Source organism: Nothobranchius furzeri, chromosome 1, assembly GCF_043380555.1.
Source record: "Nothobranchius furzeri strain GRZ-AD chromosome 1, NfurGRZ-RIMD1, whole genome shotgun sequence".
In the NCBI taxonomy this organism is placed as follows: Eukaryota; Metazoa; Chordata; class Actinopteri; order Cyprinodontiformes; family Nothobranchiidae; genus Nothobranchius; species Nothobranchius furzeri.
This window is the reverse complement of record NC_091741.1, coordinates 75,697,610-75,724,817: the sequence shown is the minus strand read 5'-3', so window position 1 is coordinate 75,724,817 and position 27,208 is coordinate 75,697,610. Positions and strand designations below refer to the sequence as shown.

The window sequence follows — 27,208 nt, the reverse complement described above, 5'->3', positions numbered from 1 at the left end:
GTTAAATTCATAATTATTCTCGGAGAGAGACCAACTCTTATCTGCCCCTGGGAGCCCCGTAATGCATAGCGTCATTTCAACATGGGGGTGTTCGCGACACGGTTTATATGCAGGTAGCGGCTGCTTTATATAGCGACTCGTTGCATTCTCCCCCAACCAAAATCCTCAGATCACGCATTTTAGCTAAAACGCTAACTTGCCTTGCGTTGACTGCAGAGTTGTGGGTGATGGTCACGCAGATCTGTCATGAGATTTGAAGTGTTGCTGCCTTTCACAGACTCTTTTTCTGCTCGTGCTGCAAACAGTATAGCCGTCTTCTATCAACTGTCCGTTGGCATTCTTCAAATATCCAAAAGATGCCCATACTTCCCACTTTGTCTTCTTTGAGGGATAATAAATGTCCTGAGCGCTGCCGTCTCCTCCTTTGGCCATTATTTCAGCTTTAGCTTCAAGAAAGTTTTGGTTGTAAACATCAAAGCGCGCATGTGCCGCTGGCAACTTCAGCAGATGATACGGTGGCTGGTAAGGGTCACCGCGCCTACACCACAGCCACGGTAATCCACCGAGATAATATAGTTTTTTTAAAAAACAAGACGGTTATTATTATTGTCAACTTTTTTACCCGGGGTTCCGGGCAAAATGCCAGCTGGTTCCGGACTCGGTCGTTGAGGGACTCAGTGAAAGCAGCGAGAAGGGCATCTTCATTCCAGGAAGGCCGTGCTGCCAAAGTTCAAAACTCCACCCACATATCCGCCACCGATCTCTGACCCTGCAATAAATTCCCTAGCTGTTTTCTGATATCTGTAACAGACTCGGTACTGCCAAAATTCAGTGACTCTTCGCTTCCGCCCATCTCAGGGCTCTTTCACGAAGTAATCCAACAATATACAAGATCTTAATTGAGTCTGTGGTGAAAGCTCCTGGACATCGTTCGAATGCGAGTAGACAGGAAGCTGTAACAGTCATTGAACTCACCGCTGAAGGCCAGAGATGGCGGTGATGTGGCTGGACGGGAGTGAGTGACTTCCATGGGAACTGCTGCTTCCGGTCCGGGGAACACAGGAGTAACAGAGGTGGCCAGCGGAGGCCTGAGTCTGCGGTTGGGACAGCCTGTCATGTATCTGCTGCACCATGGCCTCCAACTGCTGGTATCTGTTGTTTGCTGCGTGTAACTGCTCCATTAGCAGCGGCAGGACTTGTCCTTGTTGAGACAACCTGTGGAGCAGATCAGTGACAAGTGTCTGTGGGTTAGCGGTTTGGCCGGATGATTCTGACATGGTTTGGGGAATTCGTTTATCCCAAGACGCACAGAATCAGACACTCACAGATCTTATGGTAAAAATGAATCTTTATTTTAAAACGGGAACTGAAGGTGCACTGGAAAAGCCCAGTGGAGATCGAGAACGGGAGCGCAGCATCTGAGGAAGGGAGAGCAGATACAGGTGAGTCCAGGAAGGTAAGTCTAAACTTGGTGGGTGTAGAGAATAGACTTACTGGGAGTAGGGGAGTGTAGGAATGAGGGAGGGTAGGTTGGGTGCCAGGGTGAATCCAAGTGGGGTGTCCAGGAGAGGGAGCGAGAGGAGAGCAGGAGAGCGGGCCGGTCGGGAGGAATGGAGAACAGTGAGAGCTGCATCCGGAAATCCTATGGGGCACAGGTGAGTAATCCTGAGGAGTCGCAGAAATCCAAAGGCATAATCCAGAGGAGTCGCAGAAAACCAGAGACGTAATCCAGAGAAGTCACAGAAGTCCAAAAACATTCCAAAACCAAGCTGTAGTAATCATCCGGCGTCGAGGAGTGTTCTCCATCCTCCTTTTGTAACCAGACCTGCTGATTGCAAATCAGCTGCAACTGGAGCCTCCCTCTCCTGAAACACACAACTCAAAGATGGGAAAATGAGAGGAGTACTCACCCCAGCACATGACAGGAAGATTTAGTTCTTGCTGTTTTGATTTCCATCTTCTTCTTGGGTTACGGTTTTACTGCAAATAGACGAATTTTGTTCAAAGGAGACAACATATAACTTAATGTTTAATTATAACAGTATTATTATATCCAATGATACATGTTTATGAAGTTCTTTGCACAAAAAATCCTTCTCACATGAAGCATTTTCAGCAGTTTTATTCTTGACATTTTCAACACTTTCCAGAATGAGCTGTTTTAGAGCTCTATCACTTTAAGAAAGCAAACTAAAGCTGACCACGCCTCCCATGCACCACTGAGGCTGCTGTAAGCTGTGAAGGTCTGACATAAGACAGGAGCTCGTAATGGGGTCGCTGCTCCTCCAGCAGCAGCTGCTCTCCTGCACATGAGGGGTGGTTCCAATTTCCCCCGTTGTGACATCACAAACAGGGACTTTTTCAAATGACTTGTTTTAGGCACGTAATTCCTAAAACCAAACACTGACAGAAAACAGATAGATGTTTTTTTTTCCCATTGAGGTAGTAGACACACCCTTAGCAGCCCAAAAGTATGCAAAATGTGAGTTTTTCATAATATGTCCTCTTTAATCATTATTAGCAAAGCAACTTAAAGTTGTTTTTACCTCCTACTAGAGAAGTGTGAGTTACCCAGAGTGCAATATTTAAAATAACGCTTCACACCTTGTTTTGTCTTTGGGCTATCTTTGGGTGTCTCTCACTGTCAAGGAACTTCGCATTGATGTCCCAATCCGGTTGCGTAGGAGATACGTCATTAGGAACCGCCAAGGCGTGTTCCAATCTTTATGTGCTACAGAGGCATCTATTCTCCATTTGTTAGCCGTTTAGCTAGCTGACCAAGGGTATACGGAAGGTGTCTTGTAACCTAGTCGTGGTCAAATATTTACCAGAATACAGTGCAGTATTTTCAAAAGGATGGCAGATTAGAAGCTGGCAGCTGCTTCAGGGGCAAATTTCCAGTTTAAATGGAAGTCAACTAATTGTAGCTATCGGATGATATTTAAAATGTGTGTCTTAGATCCAAAGCAGTTGGTTAGTTGCTTAGTAGTTGCAGCTTCAGTGGCTAGCAGGTACTAACTCGCTTACATACTGGATTACCGTATAGAGCTCCGGGAGTTGACGTCACGTTTCCCGGCATGCAACAGTTCAAATCGAAACGGCGCCATTAGGCAGGCAGAAGCCGGCAGCTGGACTATTTGTTATTGTCAGAAAACTCAATCAGACAGGAAATATGGTAGATTCCTGTTGTGCCCGAGGATGCAGAACAGACGCGGACGACATAAGGAATGAGCCATCTACAGGATTCCCCAAGATCCGGAGCGCCGCAAACGTTGGATCATTGTAATAAAACGCGCTAGTGACCGGGCTAAAATGAAACTGTGGGATCCCGAGAGTAAAGGTTTTCGCTTATGCAGCGACCGCTTCATATCAGGTACTTAAACCAGCGTTTCCTCAACTGTGTATGGTGTTTATTTTAAATGCTTTCATTACGATTCTTAGTGGGCTTCCTAAACTTATTTAGGTGTGGCTTTTTCTGTCTTATTACTCATAGCAGCAAGTAAACATCACGTAAAACGTTGCCTCGTGAGTTCTGCGTGCTGCCGTTTACATGTTTTATGATCACAGCAATTAACCGGCTAAGCTGTATTTAATTTTTAAGCAATGGTTGATCAATTGTCAGATCACACATAAAAAGCACTTTGGATTGCTATTATCTGTCTCACCGAGACAGATCCTGAGACGCTCCTGCCTGACATATTTATTTTATTCACGAAAAAAATCAAACTAGTGATTTCTCTTGGCGTTCAGTTTATACATTCAAACAGCACAGCACTCTATTTAAACTACTTACATGTAAATCTGTTATTTGCCCATCCATCCATTTTCATCCCCTTATCCAGAGTCGGGTTGCGGGGGCAGTAGCGTTGAGAGGCCCTGACATCCCTCTCCCCAGCCGCCGGAGCCAGCTCCTCCGGGGGAATCCCAAGGGGTTCCCCGGCTAGGTCCTGTAAGAAGTCCGCTCCGACAGCTTCTGGCATTTTTAAAACGTATCCCAGGGACACGGTAAGGGTCGGAGAGGTTTAGTCTATTTAATTTCTGACTATATAAAACGATTTCTTCGGTTTTAAAGTGTGAAGTAAACTCCGACGAAGTAAAATCCAAGCGGATCCCGTTCACGTTCATGGTTACATCCATGTCTGTTTACCATTTTTTCCTGCCAAAATGGCGTGTACTAACTGAGAGTCACGTGGGGTCCGGAGCTCTATTGACCCGAATATAAGATGAGGTTTTTTCATTAAAAATAATTTTAAAATTTGGGGTCATCTTATTGTCGAAGTCTAACCATTAAACACCCGTAACAGCAGAGGGCACCAGGCTGTGTGTTGTCAACTGGAGAAAAAAATGGAGACGAGAGGTCCGGAGCAGAGCTGACCGAAAGTGGGGCAAGTTAACAGGCTATATGGCAGAGTTACGCGAATTTTAAGATGCCGGTGGTATATTCAGTGGAGGCATCAAACATTGCATGCATGGATGTATTGGATGGCAGTGAGGATGATGTTCAGTGGGAGGAGCCGGCAGGTGTAGCAATCTGATGGTACACCCCGCAGCAGCATGAGAGTGAGTACAGCGAGGCAGAGGGCATCTGAATTAAAGCCTCCTTTGACTTTTAATTTCACATGTCAGCAAAGTTATGATAGTTTGTATTAAAATAGTATTTTTGCTCAGTATTTGTTCTCAAATTTAGAATAAAAATTGTTTATTTAAAAAGTTTTTTTTTTTCATCTTTTCCTGGAGATTAGTCTTGGAAAGGAGGGGTCGTCTTATAATTGGTGTCATTCTATATTCGGACCAGTATATTAGGGTCAGTATGGTAAATTTAACCAATTTATACACAATTTGAAAAATAAATGGCTCGTTATACATTTATATTGAAACGTATATGTGTTAATATAACTTTACTTCATGTGACGTGACCTCCGTGTGAGCCGCTGTCACATATGTGTCACATGTCACGCATAAGTCTTTGACCAAGGAAGGACATCGTCTTTTTAAGCAATGCGTCTAACCTTTGCTAGACCAGGCACCTTGACATTGAGAAACACCCTTTGTATCAGAGCTACAGCACCACACACACAGACATGGCAGTTACTTGTTTGTTTAGTTTTCATTTGGATAAAGATATTTATAAAAACAACTCAGTCTTTATGAGGAGAATTTTAGAAGGTCCTTTTGCATAAAAGTGTCTGTCCAATGCATAAACATGAATAACAAATAAAAGGATAGTTTTTAGAAAGCTGTTTTAATGTGGACAAGGCCCGAGTTTTCACTTGAAAGAGCGGATTGAAGTTTTTATTCTAAGTTATTCATGATTGTTAATTATTGGCTTTCCATTGTGTGAAACAGATTATTAAATCGGATCAGTAATACTTCAGTCAGCTACTCAAACACAAAGTTGATAGAACTGAATTATCCTTTGAGATTGTTTATTTTCCCGGAGAGATCTAAAGGCTGTGGGCTGAAAACAAATGCTCTTCTGAACATCTAACGAAACTTGGAGAAAAACACTAACTTAATTTGTTTGGGAAGTTAAGTTAGTTATAAGTTAAATATATATATATGTATATATATATATATATATATATATATATATATATATATATATATATAGTGGGGCAAAAAAGTATTTAGTCAGCCACCGACTGTGCAAGTTCTCCCACTTAAAATGATGACAGAGGTCAGTAATTTTCATCATAGGTACATGGATTAATCCATGAGTACTCTGGATATAGAGTATCCAGAGTACTCATGGATTATTTTTCACATTCTGTCTCTCACAGTTGAAGTGTACCTGTGATGAAAATTACTGACCTCTGTCATCATTTTAAGTGGGAGAACTTGCACAATCGGTGGCTGACTAAATACTTTTTTGCCCCACTGTATATATATATAATTTATTTTTTACTTGTATATTCAAATTTATATAAAATATATACATAATTTGTACACTTTTCTTAAATGTTTAATCTTCCCACTGTCCTAATGGGTGTGACCCCACGAGGAAAAAAGACCATTGAGCAGGAATGAGGGTTTATCCCTTGGGTCCATGTGGCAGGGGTGAGGAGTGAGCACCACCTCACCCCTGCCACATGGACCTCAAGGGATAAACCATCAATCCTGCTCAATGGTCAACTTTCCTCGTGGGGTGACCCATAAAGACAGTGGGAGGGTTAAAAGTTGAAGGGTTTGCAATAGGGATGTCCCGATACAGCTTTTTTTCACTTCTGATCCGATACCGATATTGTACCTTTCAGTATTGTCTGATACTAATATCAATCCTATATGATATCAACACAAATCATACATACTTTTACCTATTTCATAGCGTGGAATGTATAAAAGGCTTGATCAAGTGATTTTACTCAAACAGAAAACTAAAGCCTGTAACAGCAAGTATAAAAAAAACTGACCAATTTTTTATTAACCTTTGGTTGCATAAATGTGAACAGCTGAGGTTAGGGACATAAGGAAAACACACAATATTGTTCACTGGCCAAATGCTACAAGTTGAGTGTGTAGTTTCATTTTCACACACTGCTAATATTCTCATGGAATGTTTTGTGATCCTGCTTTAAATGCACAATGAGGTCGGACATATTAATCTTCCCTGGTTCTGTTCCACCACGGGAAACTTGTGCATGACAAGTGTTGCACTGAGCCAAACTGTCTGACTTTAACGAAAAACAAAGCCAAATGGCCGACATTGTTCCTTGCTACTTTGCTAGCACACACTGTTCTGATCACATGGACTTTGCATGCAGGATCTGGACGCTGACGGATAGAATTACTGGAATGGAATTTAAAGCGGAAAGTACAGCTTATATTGGAAATTTTTGATGCAGTCTGACATAATCTGATACAGTGTTTTGGGGCCGATATCTGATATCGGAACGGCACATCCCTAGTTTGAATAATGTGATATTAATTAGTTTGAAATGTTCTAATTCTAATTGTACAAAATATGCCTTTTTAATAACCAGATTAAGTAAAAAGAGTTTTTGTGAAAATGGTCAATTTAGAATAAAAATAAATAAAGTTTAGGGCATTTTGATGAGTCAGTAAGACATTTTTTTGTTAAGTTTAAAAGCTACAGATTCAGTCTGAGCTGCAGAGCTCCTCTGTGGCAGGTCAGTCATCAGGAAAGAAAGTCACAGCCTAAACCGGTGTTGAACTCAGATTTTAAGAGAGAGCGGATGAACGAGCAGCAGCTGGTTTCCACAGAGATATGGAGACGAGCAAGGAGGCAGAGCTGGCTGCTGTTCAAAGAGGGCAGTGAGCACAAAAAGCTGCAGACCTGAAGCAAACACAGTGCAGAGAAATTACTGAAAGCTTCCCTGGACAACAAAGAGCAGTCGGCAGCAGCACAGTACTTCAAGGAAAATGTTTGAAGGCTGAGAGGGTGTGCACACTGCAGAGATGACTGGTGATTTGCTTAAAGGTGAGAGGGAGAACTCTAGGGTGTCCTCGTTTGGAAAACAAATACAAAGGTAATCCCAACATGACTACAAACAAGGAGATTAACATAAAAGGAAAACACTGAAATAAAGGCGCAAGATTTGTTAACCTGCTGAGCAAAGTTTGGGAACCTGCAGTGCGTTCACATTTATTCTGGTGGAGAATTTCAGAGCAAGCATCAGGTGCTAATTTTGATTTTCTGCATCAAATAAAAATAAAACAGATCAATGAAGTAAGCAGTTCTGGTATTTACAGGAACATTTTCATCCTGTAGTTCAGCAGCAACAATGCCAAGACTAACAAATTTGACCTGCTGACAGGAAACGAGCAGGTACAAATACGGTTTCAGTTATTTTTGTCGGTTGCCATTGAGGTTGCTCTAAGGGTTAATTTTTCTCCCCATTTTGCTCTGGCAGAAGACAATCCTCTTTATCTTTTCTCCTTTCACTGTGTTAATTTGCTGTCACCCGCTGTTATTATAGACTAATTGTGCTTTACGGGTTCCGGTGCAATTTGAATGAATTGCTTTTCTTATACGAACTCTGCTCTTTTTCCAATCATTATTCAGACATTGGAATTATTAACATTAATATTCATTCAGAGACTTCAGAACAACTTAAAATATCACAAGTGAGTGAAGCCTGAAAGTAACTTCTTACAATAATCCCTGCAGACAAATTGTGATTAGGAGAAAATGTTTCAACTCACAAGATTAAAGGAACAAAATGTTGTAAAGTGTTGCACAGCTCAATCATTTGCAATAGTTTTCACGTGTTCTACCTCACAGCTTCTCTGGACTTTTAGAAGTTTTGCATCAGATGCATCTAACTTTGGAGTCAGTTCTAAAGCACAAAGTCCAGAAAATGTTGGAATGTGGCCATGTGACAATTAAGCAGCAATTATTTATAAAATATATAACAAGTGACTTTGCATTGTGTTACATTCTGCTTCATTTCTCAAGGGCTCTTGCCTGTCTCTTTCTAACTGTCATGTAATGTTTTGGATAAATACTTGTGTGTTATTTAAATAATACAGAGAAAAAATAGTCTAAATTGTAAGAAGTGTTTTTTTTTTATTAGACTGTGTTTTCCTGTTTGATTTGTGAACTGTGATAGGAGAATCAAGAATGAACATAGATAATAAATTATTACTTAAAACATGGGTTGAGAGTACTTAAGAACAACAAACTTACTCAGAATTTGCTGGTGTCCTACAGTTACATAGAGAGCATCCTGGCTGCAGCATGTGTGTGTGGTTTGCCAGTTGCACAGCAGCAAACAGGAAAACGCTCCAGAGGGTTGTCAACACGGCTCAAAAACTCAAAGGTTTCTCTCTCCCCACTCTGGAAGACCTGTACAGCGCCCGCTGCCTCAGGAGGGCTAGCAACATTCTGAGGACTCATCTCATCCGGGTTACTTGCACTTTGAACCTTTGTCCTCTGGGAGACGTATTAGGACATTAAAGCACGGACATTAAAGCACGGACAAACAGACTACAAAACAGTTTCTATGCAAAAGCAATAAGCACATTTTATACAGTATAGATATGACTTCCATTATCATCATTCTAAACTGTGTAATATCGCGTGTCGTGCAATAATGCACTATTATGATGAGGGTGTGAATGTGAGTGATATGTGGTATGTGTTTTAGTTATTTATAAATGTATTTTTATTTCTTTATTTTATTCTTATTTATTTTTATCATTTTTATGGCACCACTTTAAAATGTTGTTGTACTAGTACAGTGACAATAAAGGCATTCTATTCTATTCTAAAATGCTGTAACCTTATAAAATCTAATAAGTTTTAAATTTTGTTTCTCTCAACAATTTTATTGACTTTTTAGATATCTGAGCCACAACAAGATCACTGCCCTGATGCCAGGAGTGTTTAAAGACCTTCACAAGCTGGAGTGGCTGTGAGTCTATAGGATTTATAGTCTGTTTTACTTTACATACACACATCTATTGTCTGCAAATTGTGCGTCACACTGGACTACAACTCACTGGAACTCATTGGATGCATGATATGGCAAGGAAATATGGTAAAGTTCATTTGAATTGTGTCACCTTTGAGGCTTATTTGTCAAAACTACAAATTTCAGCATTTGAACGACATTCACATCTCTTGGTTATGTCTCTGTTTATAGTTAGCTCTCATTTCATGTCATTGATACATTTCTCACTTTCTTTTCCTCTGTTTGTCTAATTTTTTCACTTTCTAAGTCATGGAAAACAAATGGAGAATGGTTCCACCATGCCCAGCATGGTCAAAGATCTAATGACATTTCAGTGAGCCTCTTTGACCCACATGAAGAAACTGAGAGCCCTTGTCAATGTTTTAAGATATTTTTGAAAACTACGTGCTATTGTATTCTGTTGCTCATAGTTTCATCATAGATCAATCTTTTCTCAGTTGAAGCTTTTTGTATGAATCAGTGCATAAAAAATGGGGATAAAACTGCCTTTTTTCTCTTGTTGCAGGATACTAGAAAACAACAGTATCCATCAGATATCCACCATGACATTTTCAGGCCTGAACTCTCTCGTTTTATTGTAAGTTTCTGCTTCTATTGCTGCATCTACTTTTATCCTACTGTGCTGTGATCTCCTCTCGGATAACCGAAATTGCTGCTAATAAGATCTATCGATTTTCTGCTAAAAGCAAATGAGTTGTAAGAAAAGTGTCTTATTCAGTTTCTGAGTCGCTGATTGACAGGGTTTTGCTGAACAACTCTTTGACAAGATTGGATGACATCTGTCGAGAAATGCCCAGACTGAACTGGCTGTGAGTGTGGTGTCAAAATAAAATCAAAGCTGTCCTCATATAAGTGACAAGTCTTTTGATGAGTTTATTCTCTGTGTGTGTGTCTGGATCTGCCTGTGCATGTCCCCCTTGTGTGAATGTTCCATAACATTTGCTTTCAGAGACTTGGAGGGAAATCTTATTGAAATGATTGGAAATACCTCCTTCTGCTCATGCAGCATGTTGACAGTTCTGTGAGTACATTTACATGATTTATTCCATAAAAAAGCAATAGCTTTGCTTTAAAAGTTTTCTCTTCCCTTGACCAGGGCCTGTAAATCAAACTGTTTGGCTAGATTATTTAGCACGTTTATAGCTGGTTCATGCGATCTATGTTGTGAGTAGATTAAAAAGGTAAAAGAAATAGCGACTAATCCTTGTTTTGCATGTATTGCTCTTCTCTAGGGTTTTACAGCGGAACAGGATCAGCTACATACACGAACGCGCTTTCTCTGTCCTGAAAAAGCTTGGAGAATTGTAAGTTGTTACTTTGTTAAATTGCACAGAAACAAAACATGAATGTTCATGGGACTTTAATGATACTTTCAAAGAAAAGATGTAGCTCTACACTTTCAGATGTGAATGATTTTGAAAAATATTGTAAGTCATGCAGTGTGGCTTCCTATTCCAAGGGCATTATCAGAACATGCAGCGTCTGTTTGAAGAAGTGTGGGAAGTTGTTGGAGCAGCAGAGAAAACTTTCATTATTCTAGGACAAGCCTAATGACATTACATTTAAGATGAAGGTGTTTTTTCAACAGTCATGCCCACTTGTCAATTGAGAAAATTAGGTGTCAATTTACGCTGGTGGATTTCTTCATTAAGTACCTTTTTCTTCTTAACTCTTTTTTTTCTGAACAAAAGTCTTTTTTTTTATTATTTTCTTTTTTCACCATATTTTTAAACAGAACGAACAACATAGAACAACCTCCTCCCCCCTAACTGCACTGGATCAAACTCAAAACAGAAAACAAACACAAAACAGGTGTCAATGAAACACCTAAATCAACCTCACTAAGGAAAGAAGAGAAATGGGGTTCATTTTCATGCTGAACTGTTTCTGTATCTTGGAGTGATATAAGTCTATCATGACAAAGTTTAAGTTAAAAAGATAACCGGTTTATTACAATCCGGTCCATGTCAGTACATGCATGCTTCTGGAGGAGATCCCAAGGCCAATCTGATCTCTCCCCGGTCAAAGCCCGAAGCACACTTTTATCCTTTGGGGAAACTGTCCCTTCCCATATAGGGAGATGAGATGAGAGACTCCATCTCCTCAGAGTAGCTAACCAGTGACTCGTGGTGTCGCATGGTCTTTAAGAACTGAGGCTCATTCACTTCCATTTAAGGTGAACTTTCTGCACATACGAAGTCTTTCTGCATCAGAGTCGCTGTTGTCATAACAGGCTGAAATGCTTCATGTGACTCACATTATCCTTGTTATTCTGAACTAAATACAATTTTACATGATATTTTTTCGTAGATACATTAGAATATGTCTATAGCAGACATCACAGAAACAATCACAAAAAAATATGAAAAATTTTCCACAGACACACCATTATAATACGACACTGACAACCATACGAATTGCATTTTAGGACAACACCATTTTTTCATATAGGGCCTCTGAAGATAAAACTCTTGATGCACTTTACAAGAACAAAATAAATAAATGATTAAAAATAGAGTGATAAAATGGGGCAAGGGGAACATTTTTGATTAAAAAATTTAAAGTATGAAAATATGAATAAAGAAAAGTGTAATACAGCATCCTGAGAAAGACAGAATTCTCAAGCTAGCCCCTCAGGTGTATATTGAGTATCATCTCTGCATCCACAGGGACTACTCCAAATAAACTGATCAAAGGGTCAGGCTGCATCTTGGACAATGCATCAAAAATAGGCTCCTAATACCGCTGTGTCACAACCTGTCCTGTCTCCCCACTCTGTTCAGTCCTGTGTCTTTCCTAGTTGCTCCCACCTGTCTCGTCTCCCAATCACTTTGGATCCCAGCTCCTCTTGTATTTAAACCCTCCCAGTTCTGCTTCCTTGTCCGTTCATTGTTCAAGTGTCACGCGTGCTCCTAATTAAAACCCTTTTGAATGTCTGCATCAGCCTGCCTTTCTTTCCCCTGCGTTTGGATCCTCACCTCGACCGCTCGTCTCACCTGCCACGTGACACGCTACAGTTTGGGGCACATTCCAAACATGTGAAGAACAGTTGTGGGTGATTGTCTGCAATGTTCACATGCCATGTCTAAGTTGGGCTTAATTTTAGATTAGTCTCTGGACCAATGTGCATGGTACATCACTTTGAACTGGATGACACTGTCTCACAAATCACAGATGTTTCGTAGAATCTTGTGCTAGTCCTCATCCGAGGGTCCGACATCCAGCACCGCAATTCAAATCAAAATAATCTGTACTAGTGTTATTGGGTCAAACAACTGCCTATGAAGAGGAATTTAGCAATTTTATTCAAAGGATATAAATTTGTGTTCAAATTTAAATTTCTTTAGCCAGGTTCTGTTAAAACATCTAGCTTACATTCCACCATTTAATGCATTGTCTGTCGTCCTGTACAACCATCATTTCATTCATACTTTGTAATGTAATGTAATGTAGAATCATTAGTTTAGAAAATAGAATTAAATTCCTTTTTATAAACTATATCCTTGACTCTGAATTAATATGAAGTTTGCGTTCCCTGAATAGTCAAAGATCCTAGAATAATATTAAATCAAATAATCAAAGACCAATCATATTGATAATTCATATTTATATGGAATATCACATCTTACTGATCATTTCATAAACGTAGCTAATCGTCACCGCTACAATGTCTCACGTAAAAGAAATGTCGATCTTTGACCAACCCTGTCTGGTCAGGCGAAACAGCTGTAGGGAGCACCGTCTCAAGGCACAGAGCCAGGACTTTCGTGAGGATTTTAACTTTTTGGTTCAAAAGAGATACAGTATTGGTCTGTAAGAATCACAGTATGAGAGGTTTTTATCTTTTTTCAAAAGTACAGAAATAATGGCTAGACGGAAGAGACTGAGCAGTAAAGGATTAATTGAAAACCGACAGCAGCACTGGTGAGAGTTGTCCAGAAAATGTATGTAAAAACTCCGCTGGAAAGCCTTCCAGTCCGGGAGAGTTGCTCCTCTGCATGTTGCCAATGGCAGAATCAATCTCCGTCAACAAAATATCCTTTTCCAGAACCTCTCAGATCTACACTCATGAAGGGATTAGTTATACATTTCAAAAAAGCTTCAAAATTATCCTCCATAGGGGAGGAATCAGATAAGTATAGCGATTTGTAAAACTGACCAAAACATGAGTTGATCATTTTATTGTCCAAGCATCTGACCCCTTCATCATTATTGAAGTCATTCTTTGCAAATTTTTCATATTCTTAAATGATTTTCTTGAGCCAGTATGTGCTAAAATGACCCTTCACAGCAGTGGTCCTCAACAGGTGGTCCACGGGCCATGTCTCCCCCCGGCCCCCCGCACACCCCCACCCCCCCACCCCGGCCCCCCGCGCAGGAGGTGTGCTGTCACATAGAGGGCTGGTGTGATGAACAGCCAGCAGCAACGTGAGAGCAGCAAAGCACCCTAACCCTGACCTCCCCCTGGAACAACAGCATACTCACATTCATTCACTATATGTGAAATTCTATGATCTGCAATAAATGATCAACTCAGCAGAGAATTGTTTGTATTAACAGGACAAAGTTGAGTACACCCTTTGTGTAGGATTCCGAGAACGCCGAAACTTTGAATTGACTGAACAGACTTATAAGAGTCAGTCCATCCAGTCACACTCCTGTCTAATGAGTAGAACACACCCTTAGTGGCTCCACCCATTATGAGGTAATGTTGTGAGGCGTCAGGTAACTGAGACAACAACCTAGTAATAAAGGAGTGGTCATCCCAATTTGGTGCATATTTTGATCCCAGGACAACCACAGTGTGCACGGTTCACCAACGACAATTACCACTATCACCTCAACACCTGTCCGAATCTTTATGTTCTCTTGAGACAGTGAATTGTACATCATTACCAATACGATAGCAAACTCCCTTGTTTTAGAGCCAAAAGTTGAATGAAACATCTGATCAGACAAGTTTTTCCTAAAATGAAATCAATCTGCTGAACAAATATGTACAGTATCTGCTCCAAAAGGGCGATATCTGTTTTGAGCCGCCATTTTAAATGAGCCATAACCTGTCTTGATGTTAGAGGGATTTATTAACATTCCAGCTCACATGTAATCGGGCATCCAGGTCTGCCATTCATCCTACCAACACTTAGAAAACCCAAACATTACATGACAAGTGTCACTCATAAAACCAGTGTGTCCCTTGTCACTATGACAAAGTTTCTTGTTGAAACAAGAGTTACTTCACGTGTTAAAATATCTTGTCATTATGAGATACTGCTCTTTCTTTCGTTGCACTGTCAGCAATATGCTCCCATACATTTCCCACTGAATATAAGAAATAGCAAAAAAGTGACATCAAACATATTTATTTGATAAAATGTTATTTAATCGTTTTGGGAAGGTTTGAGTTAGCAGTGTTACATAAAGTTAGCATCAGTTTTACTTGAATGGGTTAGTGTTTTGTTCTTTGATTTAGTGGACAGCGATTCTCTTGGATATGTTTTATTTGATGTAAAGCCAGTGCTGCAGGTGCCTGCTGATCTTTACTATTAATCCTGGATTTTGCCTCCCTCTTGAGTTTTGGACAGTGTGCTCTAAAGTGATCTTGACAGAATTATTTTATGTTTCTTTCATTTTGTGTGCTTTACTGTTGCCTGTGCAACTCTGATAAAAGCCCCATGAGTCCCAACATCTCCTCTACCAAGGACCTTTGAAATTTTCACGCTTCCGTTCTAGCAACAGTGGTAGCTGGAGGCCATGTGTTGTCTGTTCGTCTTGCAAAAGCAAGATCTCAGAAGCCTGCTAACAGAGTGTCCTTCAGTTCCGCTGGAATATCCCCATTTGGGTTAAAGCATTGTAAACAGACAGATGTAGGTGAGGTTCAATGTGGCATGCCTTGTTCAAATGATCATACATGACTGTTGGAGAATATGCACTTAGACTTTTTTTGTTTGTTTATCTGTTCTTTTATTAGTTTAAGCTTTAAATTTCCTTTAAAAGAAAGACATAAGATTCAGTTTTTAATATCTAAAGCTAATTCCTTACCCTTATTCCTACCTTCTCAGTGGCCTAGTGGTAGAGTGTCCACCCTGGGACTGGAAGATCGGGGTTAAAACCCCAGTTGGATCATAGCTAAGACACTTCAAAACACAATTCACACACACATTCACACACTGGTGGTGATGAGCTACAAGTGTGCCCTGGGGCGCACTGATAGAAGTGAGACTGCTGAACTGGCACCACCGGTCCCTCTGACCACCACCAGCAGGTGAGATGGGTTAAGTGTCTTGCCCAAGGACACAACAGCAGCATTCTCTGTATGGAGGAATTCTACAATGCTCCGATTACTGGACAACCCCCTTTACCCCTGCTGCCCCAACATGTGTAACAGTTGTTCTTTTGCCACCTCAGCATCACCATAATCACTAAAAGAAAAATGCCTCACAAATAAAATGAACTGTAGAAAAAGCAGCCAATATTTATTTTAATTTGCTTCTGAAAACTAAATTTATGGTTGTTGGCTAATTTATTCAGCATTTTGTTACCCAAGGATAAAAGGTTGTGCTGGATAACTGTTCCTGTTATTGTAACTTAGCCTAAATGCATTTATATGAAAAGATTGAAAAATAAAAAGACGTATGGGAGAAAGTTTTTAGCTTCAATTAAAAATAACAAAGAAGAAAACTATGCTGGAAAAATTCTAAAATAGCTGTGGATCTGTAGGCTTCTGAATTTAAGATTCTATTAACGAGTTCATGCATTAAATTATTTAAATGTGCAGTTTTGTGATGCACTTGTTCTCCTGTTTAACAGAAAATATCCAAAGAGATTTAATAGTCCAGATACCTCCTGGTCTGCACCTACACTCATTGGCTGTTTTGTAAAGTGGAGTGTGTTTATCTCTTTGCAGGGATCTATCCAACAACGGACTGGTGGCAATTCCTCCCAATTTATTCATCTTACTGGAGGATTTGCTTCAACTGTGAGTATACTCATCACACAAACACCTTCAGGCAAAGTGCTTTCTTTTATGAAAGCAAACGAGCTTCATGACTCTTGACGCTGCCATGGAGAGACTTATTGGTTGTCTGCTCTGATTGTTGGTTTGCCTTGAATTTACCGCCAAACAACAAGGTTTATATTTGTTTTAAATCAGAGCTGAAAATAGTGGACCCGTGAGCTGCGTGAGTGCAGGAACATCCTTACAAAAGGCACCAGCAGAGAGTAGCTGAAGAAGCTAACAAACAAAATGACGAGTCTATAACAAGGTGTCATGTACAGCTGAACAATGTGAGGGAATGTGCAGGGGCTGAAGGCGATATGATGGCATGACTGGAAGGTAAACACATGTAGGAATAAAGAGAGAACAGTTAGCTTGTTGTCATGGAGATGTGGCACAAAACGCTGCTCTTTGTGTAAGGTCAGTTTTTGATGTCTGCAAACTGATTTTTAAATTCCCAATTTCTAGAAATATCTCCTACAATCCCATCCTGGAGCTTCAGGTGGACCACTTTGACAAGCTACATAAATTAAAGTCACTGTGAGTATTTCTCCTTTGGGTGTGTTAGATATGTAGAAGACATTCCATGCTTTCTCTCAGCTATTTGCCGGTATCCAGCCATATTTAATGTGGAGCAAACATAAAAACAGCATGATAAAGTGGATGAAAAACTCTGACAAGTATCTTTAGTCTTCCCATTTTGAGCATCACAGCATGTTTTCACCTGATGTTTGGGCTTTATGTGGTTTATATGCAAACATAACAAACAAACATCCATCCACATCTATCATCAGAAGAAAGAACTTAATGAAATGTTGTGATTTAGGACTTTGAGATGCTGTTTTATTAAAAAAAAAACATTTGGTGATAGATGCCTGTAATGTTTCTGTCTTATTTTCTTGTTTCTAAGGAGCATAGAGGGGATCGAAATCGGAAATATACATCGAAGGATGTTTGAACCTCTGAAATACCTGACTCACATGTAAGTACTTCATTGTCTAGCTTTTTCACACACATTCTGTTCTTGTAAGAGTGTGTCATGAGCAAGGCTTACTGAGCCTCAGCCTCACCTCCACCTGGTAGATAAGTTGGGCTTAGAGTGATACGTCCTAATTGTGATTTTAACAGCCAAAGATACACGATACATGTTTTGTTTCTGCATGTTTTTTTTAGATTTTCCTTCCTGAGTATAAACAAGGGCCTTTAAGATACCTACCGTAAATCCTCTTAATACAGGCCTGGGCCTTTATTTAATCAATGCATCCTGGCTTGGGCCTCTATTGGAAGGAGGTTAGAATTAGAGGCAGGCCTCAATTTCAATTTGACCAAAATGAACTACTAGTAGAATGAATAAAAACAAGATTTTGTGTTTATTTGAACCTCTAAAACACTAGGTTCGTTTATTGAAAATGTGCAGTTAACATTGTAAGTACGTATGCATATAGAACATTTACAACAAACACCGTTATTTCACTGGAGGATTTACTCAGTGCTGAAGTGATCGACACAACAAACTATCTCGTGTGGCAAATCTAATATTACACTGCAAGCCAAAAGCCCTTTATGAGTCTGAAAGCCTATAACTATTTTTTTTCATGTTGGTTAACACATTAGAGATTCAGAGAAGCTTTAAAGGACCACTGTCTTGTTTATGCTCATGAGATGTTCTATTTTAATTATGTAAATAACTCGTAATGATAGCTAATGCTAACAGTGAGTACATGCTAGGATCTAATTATAAAATTTTCTGCCTTTTCAAATCCAAATTTCTGGTATCAAACTGTTTACCTCCTGCTTTTGTAGCAGCGTTTCTAATTAACTGTTCTATAAAACGCCATAAGAAACCTTTAGTAAACCCTTACCTGTGGTGAAGTGATCGCTGTAAACTCTAGCATTTTCCATTCCGTTTCTGCTCATCTTGCAGCCAGACATTATGATCCACTATTCCATCTTTGTTCAGTAAGTTTCAGTAAGTCCTTTGTGGCGCACTACTTTTGGGACAGGAAAAAAATGTTTGTTTTTGTCCCGATTGCACAGAATTTGGGTATTTTTACACCCAGCCAACAAAGTAAATAAGGTTCTGTGCTGCAACAACTACCTCCTGATCCAGCTCTGCAGTTGGTGACATGGATGCAACGTTGTGTGAAACCGACTTGACCCCTCCCACCCCCCTTCCCCATGGACATACTGGTAATGTTGATGCCTGCTGGTAAAAAAAAAAAAAAAAAAAAAACGGGCCACTATTAGAGACCAGCCTTTATTTACCCCCCCTGACAGCAAGACCGACTAATGTAAGAAACCAGGCCGGTAATGGAATACATGCCAATATTAGAGGATTTACGGTACATGCACACATATTCTGTGTTTTTCCCAAACAGAATCCATTTTAAAATTGCCCTGATTATTTTTGTTTATTACCGACAACATTGCCACTGATCTGAATTTGAGTGGTGTTTTGTAATTGGACTTCTGTGCTAGTCATGGATTGTCCATAATGAACACCATGTTCAGACATAAAGGTGTCCATATGTGCTCTTGGCACCAGGATACCTTACGCCACAGCTCGATGATCGACTTTGTTGTTGTTTAATCTGACCTGCGGCTGCATGTCTTGAACACAAGGGTGAAGAGAGGGGAGGAGCTGTCAACTGACCACTACCTGGTGGTGAGTTGGCTCAGATGGTGGGGGAGGATGCCGGTCAGACCAGGCAGGCCCAAACGTATCACGAGGGTCTGCTGAGAATGTCTGGCAGAATCTCCTGTCAGAAGGAGCTTCAATTCCCACCTCTGACAGAACTTCCAAAATGTTCCGGGGGAGGCGGGGGACATTGCGTCTGAATGGACCCTGTTCCATGCTTCCATTGTTGAGGCGGCCGACCGGAGCTGTGGTCGCAGGATCGTCGGTGCCTGTCATGGTGGCAACCCCCGAACCTGCTGGTGGACACTGGCGGTTAGGGATGCTGTCAAGCTGAAGAAAGAGTCCTATCAGGTCTTTTTGGCCTGTGGGACTCCAGAGGCAGCTGACTGGTACCGGCAGTCCAAGCGGAACGCGGCTCGGGTGGTCACCAAGGCTAAAACCCGGGCATGGGAGCAAGACTTCCATACGGCTTCGAGGAGATTCTGGTCCGCCATCCGGCGCCTCAGGGGGGGTAAAATAGTGTGCTACCAACATTATCTATAGTGGGGATGGTGTGCTGCTGACCTCTACTCAGGACGTTGTGGATCGGTGGGCAGAATACTTCGAAGACCTCCTCAATCACACCGACACGTCTTCCAGTGAGGAAACAGAGTCTGGGGACTTTGGGTTGGCCTCTCAAATCTCTGGTGCTAAGGTCACTGAGGTGGTTAAAAAGCTCCTCTGTGGCAAGGCTCCGGGGGTGGATGAGATCCGCCCGGAGTTCCTTAAGGCTCTGGATGTTGTGGGGCTGTGTTGGCTGACGCGGCTCTGTAATATCGCGTGGACATCGGGGGCAGTCCCACTGGACTGGCAGACCTGGGTGGTGGTCCCCTTATTTAAAAAGGGGGACCAGGGTGTGTTCCAGCTACAGGGGGATCACACTCCTGAGCCTTCCTGGTAAGGTCTATTCAGGGGTTCTGGAGAGGAGGGTTTGTCGGATTGTTGAACCTCAGATTCAGGAGGAGCAATGTAGTTTTCGTCTTGGCCGTGGAACACTGGACCAGCTCTATACCCTTAGGGGGATCCTGGAGGGTACGTGGGAATTTGCCCAACCAGTCTACATGTGTTTTGTGGATTTAGAGAAGGCGTTTGACCACGTCCCTCGGGGGGCCCTGTGGGGGTACTCCGGGAGTATCGGGTACTATGCCCTCTGATATGGGCTGTTAGGTCCCTGCATGACCGGTGTCAGACCTTGGTCCGCATTGCCGGCAGTAAGTCGGGCTCGTTCCCAGTGAGAATTGGACTCCGCCAAGGCTGCCCTTTGTCACTGATTCTGTTCATAACCTTTATGGACAGAATTTCTAGGCACAGCCAAGGTGTGGAGGGCATCCGTTTTGGTGGCCTGAGGATCAGGTCTCTGCTTTTTGCAGATGATGTGGTCCTGTTGGCTTCATCAGAACGTGATCTTCAGCTTTCGCTGGAGCGATTCACAGCCGAGTGTGAAGCAGCTGGGATGAGAATCAGCTCCTCTAAATCTGAGACCATGGTCTTGATTCGGAAAAGGGTAGAATGCCTTCTCCGGGTCAGGGATGAGGTCCTGCCCCAAGTGGAGGAGCTTAAGTATCTCAGGGTCTTGTTCACGAGTGAGGGAAAACTGGAGCATGAGATCGATAGGCGGATTGGTGCTGCATCTGCAGTGATGCGGGCATTGTACCGGTCTGTCGTTGTGAAGAGAGAGCTGAGTCAGAAGGCGAAGCTCTCGATTTACCAGTCAAACTACGTTCCTACCCTTACCTATGGTCATGAACTTTGCGTAGTGACCGAAAGAACGAGATCGCGGATACAAGCGGCCGAAATGAGTTTTCTCCAAAGAGTGGCTGGGCTCTCCCTTAGAGATAAGGTGAGAAGCTTGGTCATTCGTGAGGGGCTCGGAGTAGACCCGCTGCTCCTCCACATCGAGAGGAGCCAGTTGAGGTGGCTCGGGCAACTGGTCAGGATGCCTCCTGGACACCTCCCTGGTGAGGTTTTCCCAAGTGGTGCTCGCTGCAGAACCACAAAGGCGGAGCTTCACCAGAAGGTGGAGCTGCACCAGAGTCAGCCCTGCCTATTCCATCAGAGTCAGTCCAATTCCTTCCAGCTGTCAGACTTGATAGCATTCTGGAACCAACGAGGGTGTTATAGCTAATGTCATCTAAAATGCAAGATTGAGGACGGAGTTGAGAAGTTAATTGAACAGTTTTTGTAAAGGTTCCATATAATTAAAAATCTAACTTTTGGAACTTTTTACCATGTTATATTGTCATCTCCTCATAAGAAACACACCAAAGCCATTTTTGGCTAGCCTAGTGAACTAGACCAAATTCTTGCTTTGCAAAGTGTCTCCTCCCCTGAAGCGGGTCTGGTCTTGGTTCTCAAATCTGGATATTCTGTGAATTTTCTGACAAATTATTTCTGAAATGACTTCTACTGAGACAACGCCGGAAAAACCATACATCCCATGGACAAAGACACACTGGATGACACAATTACATGTAACGCCACTTGCTATTTATTGGATGTAGTGGCGAAGTGGTTATGGAGGCAGGTTGACATGCAGTTTTGCGCAGGTTCGCCTCCCAGTAGCGGTAGTATATAGGTAGTTTATAACCCTTTTTCTTCTTTTCTAGCTACACTTGCCAGTACTATGTTTACAACAATTTATTGGTATACCATTTACAATATAATGACTAATGTGTTTTTTTTTTTTTCATTTCTTCGTTTATTTAGCCAGTGTGAGTCCATTTGTGAGCAGAGTTTCAACTAAAATGCTGTTTAGGAACGACCAAATTCAAACAACTTTTAGAGACATAAATATTTTGCTGAAAATAAACATTACAATTAAAATATAAACAAAGTAAATGTTTCAGCTGGCTAAATATATTGCTGCCGACCCCACCGAGAGTCGAACCAGTATCAGCTGAGGTGAAAGCAAAACTTAAGGCAGACTATCTTGCCACTGGACTACCAGAACCTACACAACATTAAGCCTTAAATGCTCTATAGCACGCTTTTGTTAGAGCAGCTGTGGGCAGATATTTGCTAAAAGAAACCTTTTCATTTTGGGATATATTCAGGCTTTGTCATGTAGCAAGTTGTATTTATCTTCTTTAATTGGAGCATAGAACATAGCATTAACAATTGTAAACTAGTAACAGCCGTAATTCATGTGGGTCAGGTTAGTTTGCGATAAAGCTGAAAAACAAAAGAAGAAATCAGTGGGCTAGGCTGAGTTTGCTTGAATGGGCGGGGCTGACTCTGGTGCAGCTCCACATTATGGTGCAGCTCCGCCTTTGTCGTTCGGCAGCGAGCACCCTCTCGGTTTTCCGGGCATGTCCAACCGGGAGGAGACCTAAATGTAGACCCAGGACACGGTGGAGGGACTATGTCTCTCACCTGGCCAGGGAATGCCTTGGGATTCCCCCGGAGGAGCTGACCCAAGTGGCTGGGGAGAGGGATGTCTGGGCCTCCCGCCTTAGGCTACTGCCCCCGTGACCTGACTCCGGATAAGCGGATGAAAATGGATGGATGGATGGACCAACAACATTGCTTAACTTTGCTGTTTTTGATCTGTTTTGTAGCTATTTCAAGAAGTTCCAGTACTGTGGTTATGCCCCTCATGTGCGCAGCTGCAAGCCCAACACAGATGGCATCTCTTCATTTGAGGACCTGCTGGCCAACATCGTGCTAAGAGTGTTTGTCTGGGTTGTTTCTGCCACAACGTGCTTTGGCAATATCTTTGTCATCTGCATGCGTTCCTACATCCGCTCTGAGAACAAACTCCATGCCATGTGCATTATCTCCCTCTGCTGTAAGTCCAATTGCATTTTCAACTGAAACAAACTGTGGCTTTAACCTAGTGCTCTACAGGCATTTATAATGTTTTTTGATTTAGATCATTAGATGCCAATCAAGGTGGCACATGCCAGCAAGAGCAACAGAACTTGTGTGACCGTGAATTTGGCAGTGTTGCACATCATTCTGCTGGTTGCTATGGCTTGGTTCATTCTAGTGAGCTATCTGCTGATGGTCTTTTTCATCCCTGTTGCACTTAGTCGTCATCGTTGGAGAGAACTATGTGCACAATCTGACAGGAAATTTATCCTGCAACAAAAAAACTTATGAAACGGTCTGGGTAACACTCAGTTTGCCTTACCAATACACAGTCTCTCAAAAATTTGTTACAGGCAAACATCAAGTTCCTCATGGAAAATAAAAATGCCTGCCTGAGTGCACACACAGAGTCATGGCTTAAAAAGCAGGATTTACAAACAGTACGGGAAGTAGTCGATTTTGGAAATCCACTTTGTCTTGGCAGTGAAATCACTGGGGTGAGGACTAAGTCACCAGTCACTAATAAACAATGGCGCAGCACTGTAGTGGTCAAAGAAATGAAGTGCACTCCTGACAGTGACCTACTTCCTGTCTCTTTGCACTTTTTTATATACCTTGGGAGTTTCCACAGATATTTATCATTCTTGTTTATATTCACCCAAAAGCAAATGCTAAATATGCAACTGGGGGCATGGATGCAGTGCATAAATTACAAATCTTTGTATTAGATGATTTTAACCTCTACAAACTTGAGAAGGCACTCACACATTTTCATCAGTGCATCACTTGTCTAATCATTATGTGGTGTTTTTAGTTCCAACATACAACCTGGTCCCAGAGGGAGCAAAACCTGAGAGACACTTGGTTCCTCTTTGGACAATGGATTCTGTCCAGAAACACCAGGAGTGCTTTTTTTCCTGCAGACTTGGACTTGTGTATTGATACTTGTTCAGACTTGGATGAACTGACCAAGACAGTCATTTCTTACATAAACAATTATGAGGTCCTCCTATTATTCCAAGGAAATTGTTAAATATTTCCAATATCAGGCCATGGGTGACTTAATCAGTTGAAATTACTAATAATGAGAGGAACATATGCTTTAACAAAGGAGACGTTGTTGGAAGCAAGTTAAACAGAATCAGAAGCAGGTGTATTGCCATAGGTGAGTGAGTGACTCATCTACTAGGAATTTTTTTCGGTAACGAGGTGCAAACATTCATACAAGTCAGGCAATATAGAGATTAGAATACATCTGAAATAATCAACATAGGAAACATAGCAAGAAAAACAATCAATTATAAGCATGGAGATATATGTGACTGGTGCAGATCTATGTGGCTATTAGTTTTGGGGAATAAGCTGTTTTTGTGGCCTGAGGTTCTAATCTGTCAGGACCTGAACCTCCTTCCTGAAGGAAGGGTATCAAACAGTCCATGACCAGGGTGAGATGGGTCAGCTGTTATCCAACCTGCATGTCTCAGAATCCTGGAGGAGTACAGGTCGTGTATTGCTAAGAGGTTGCATCTGATCACCTTTTGTGCTGAAAACACAACATGTTGCAGTTTTGGCAGGATCTTACGCTTACTAAGATAAACCCAGATAATTAAGTATAACCATGTTTTCATCAAATAGTTGTATAAATTACAACAAAATTAACTGATTAATTATTTAAATCCCATTTTTAACTGAAAATTGCACAGTACATTCATTTTTTATTTAGAACCAGTGAAACATTTCAAATGAGCTCTGGGAGCAGTGCTATGGCTGAATTTCACGTTTTAAAAAACTGCCCCTATTCACATTAAAAATGTATTTTCTTATCTTATGTTCCAGATTTCTACCAAGTTTCAGCTTCATAATTTTACATGACCTTGTTAACAAACTTACTGATGGGGTGAAGTTACATCAGGAAAGTTGGGGGAAACAGCTAACATGGTGGTCAAACAGAAAAGAAGTAAAGAGCGTAAGGGAGTGTTGATTCATGGAGTGGTTGTAAGTTGGTTTAAGATTAAAGTACAAACATTAGTAATGACAGATTGAACGGAGGAGATTAGGAGAGGCTGAAAATCAGTTTGATTATAAGATAATAAAAGTTCCCACTAGGCTTCAACTGTTAGTGACAAACTGCAAACAGTATTCATGAGTAAATGTTTCTAAAATGTGTCACAATGTCAATGAGGGTTCTCTCTGGGTTCTCACAGTTTTTGTGAATTTTGAACATGTTGGAAAATTGGACATTGGTTAGAGTAGTCACGGGCATCTGGGAACCATTCTGCTTGTTGGAAAGTGGGACAAATGTGGGACGAAAGTTTCAATCAAAAGGTAAAATATACAAGGTCAGGGGGTTATTTACAGCAGTTATGATGTTTCCCTTCAACAGCAATGTATGAATGTCAGATTTGATTAATTCCCCCATTCTGGGGTTTAAGTCCAGTTTGTGTAACACATTGACCTCCAAAAGTTTGCTCACTGGAGATTTATTAAAATAGTTCATTTTGTTGGTGAGATCAGACAAAAACGGAGCTTAAAAGATTTAAAAGAAGCTAAATGGTCTTTACTTTTTTGCTGCAGGTGGATTATGCATGTCTATATCAAACAGGACAGTTTTCAAAAGGCCTCTAATGTGGTTATTAAAAGGATTAAACAGATTTCAGATAATAAACAAAGTACAACCCTCCACAAAGTTGAGTTATTTCTTTAGAATATAAATAATAGTTAACAGGAAAGACTAGTTTATCTGATGTGCATCAGTCACTGATTTCCGGTATTAACTATGTTTTAGTTTTTGTTGTCTTCACACATTTTTATCTTGTTTTGAATTTTGGCCACATTCCAGTTTTCTGCAAAAGCCTAACAATCCAGTATTTATCCGTTTGAGGATAAAAGTATTATTACAGATTTCCTCTCCAGACTGGCTGGCCAGAAGGCTCTCAGACGTTGCATATATGAAGAAATACAAGTATTCACTAGGGAATAAAGCTAAGCATTGCAGTAATAAAAGTTGTGAATTAAATAGCTGCTTTGATACTGACCTCAAAAGATTTCATTGAGCCAAGGACAGAGAAAATTGTCTTTAGACTAAAACAATGCGTGATGTTGAGAGGCTTGCAGTCTGATAATGTCCTTTGGATCAGATGAATCAGCATCTTTGTAAAGAAAATGCCAACACTCTGCATGATATCAAAGAGGTGGGTGTACTTTAATCTTTTAGCCAGATGAAATCTTGATTGTTGTTTGTGATAATGTGTGTATGTGCCTTGTTATTAGTTATTAGGACTGATTTGTTGACAGCTTGCTATCCAACCAACAGCTAAACTTGGTGCTGCACTGAGGAGCCAAAATAAGTTTTGGTCCCTGCCTGGAGCGGGTTTGTAGAAGTCTCAGTAGGCTTTTTATGTGACCTTTCTGCGCCACACCTAATATTAAGTGATGTGTGGTAAGACCAGGGGCCTCATTTATCAACTTTGCTTACGCACAAAATGAGGTCGGAAAACTGTGTAAGCAACTTTCCATGCAAACTTTGGGATTTATGAAAGAAAACTTAGCGGAAAAATGTGCACAACTTTGAGTTGACTAAGGACCAGTGTTGGGAACGTTATTTTAAAAAAGTAATTAGTTATAGTTACTTATTACTTTGTCAAAAAAGTAACTCAGTTACTAACTGAGTTACAAGATCATAAAAGTAACTAATTACCAACAAAAGTAACTACTTAGTTACTTTTTCATTAAAGCATGCAAGAATTACTACAATAGTAAAATATAAATGACTAATGACTGAACATAATAAAATGTATGTCCAAATGTTTTATATAAACCTGAATAATTTAAACAAATAAGCACTTAACAGGAGGAACTACTAATAGGAACATTAAACTAATCTAGACTATTAAAAGGTCACTGTGTGATATTTAACAAAAACCCAATCAGCTAAAATTTAAAATTGCAAATAGAAAAACCTGTAAAGGTTCCCGAGCCTTTAAATGGTCTCTCAGTCTAGTTAAATTACAGAAATAAATGTAATTTTGCACAGCATTCTAATTTTTACAGCTTCACATAATTGTGTCTTTTTAGTAGCATTTCTGTTGCAACTAATCTAGTAACGGTTAAATAAATAAATAAATATCCTTTAAAATGACACTAGAAGAGGCACAGATCTGATGGAGGACTTACATTTACTAACTTGGGTCAGACCCAAACACAGAAGAGCTGAAGCTGGGTGGTAAACACACACAGGTAGTTCTAATAACACCTGAGCTCCATGACGTTTGAGACTGATGCATCAGTGTT

At 40.8% G+C, this 27,208-nt stretch overlaps 1 protein-coding gene across 1 annotated transcript in view; it reads left to right on the top strand.

Annotated features, from left to right (window-relative positions):
• rxfp1 (relaxin family peptide receptor 1) overlaps nucleotides 1-27,208 on the top strand; it is a 174,587-nt gene that overhangs the window by 130,976 nt on the left and 16,403 nt on the right. The window contains exons 7-15 of the mRNA XM_015950931.3: nucleotides 9,303-9,374; nucleotides 9,940-10,011; nucleotides 10,175-10,243; nucleotides 10,384-10,455; nucleotides 10,667-10,738; nucleotides 16,342-16,413; nucleotides 16,900-16,971; nucleotides 17,342-17,413; nucleotides 22,666-22,895. Of these exons, the coding sequence (XP_015806417.1) occupies nucleotides 9,303-9,374; nucleotides 9,940-10,011; nucleotides 10,175-10,243; nucleotides 10,384-10,455; nucleotides 10,667-10,738; nucleotides 16,342-16,413; nucleotides 16,900-16,971; nucleotides 17,342-17,413; nucleotides 22,666-22,895 (803 nt within the window). The remainder of the gene's footprint in view (nucleotides 1-9,302; nucleotides 9,375-9,939; nucleotides 10,012-10,174; nucleotides 10,244-10,383; nucleotides 10,456-10,666; nucleotides 10,739-16,341; nucleotides 16,414-16,899; nucleotides 16,972-17,341; nucleotides 17,414-22,665; nucleotides 22,896-27,208) is intronic.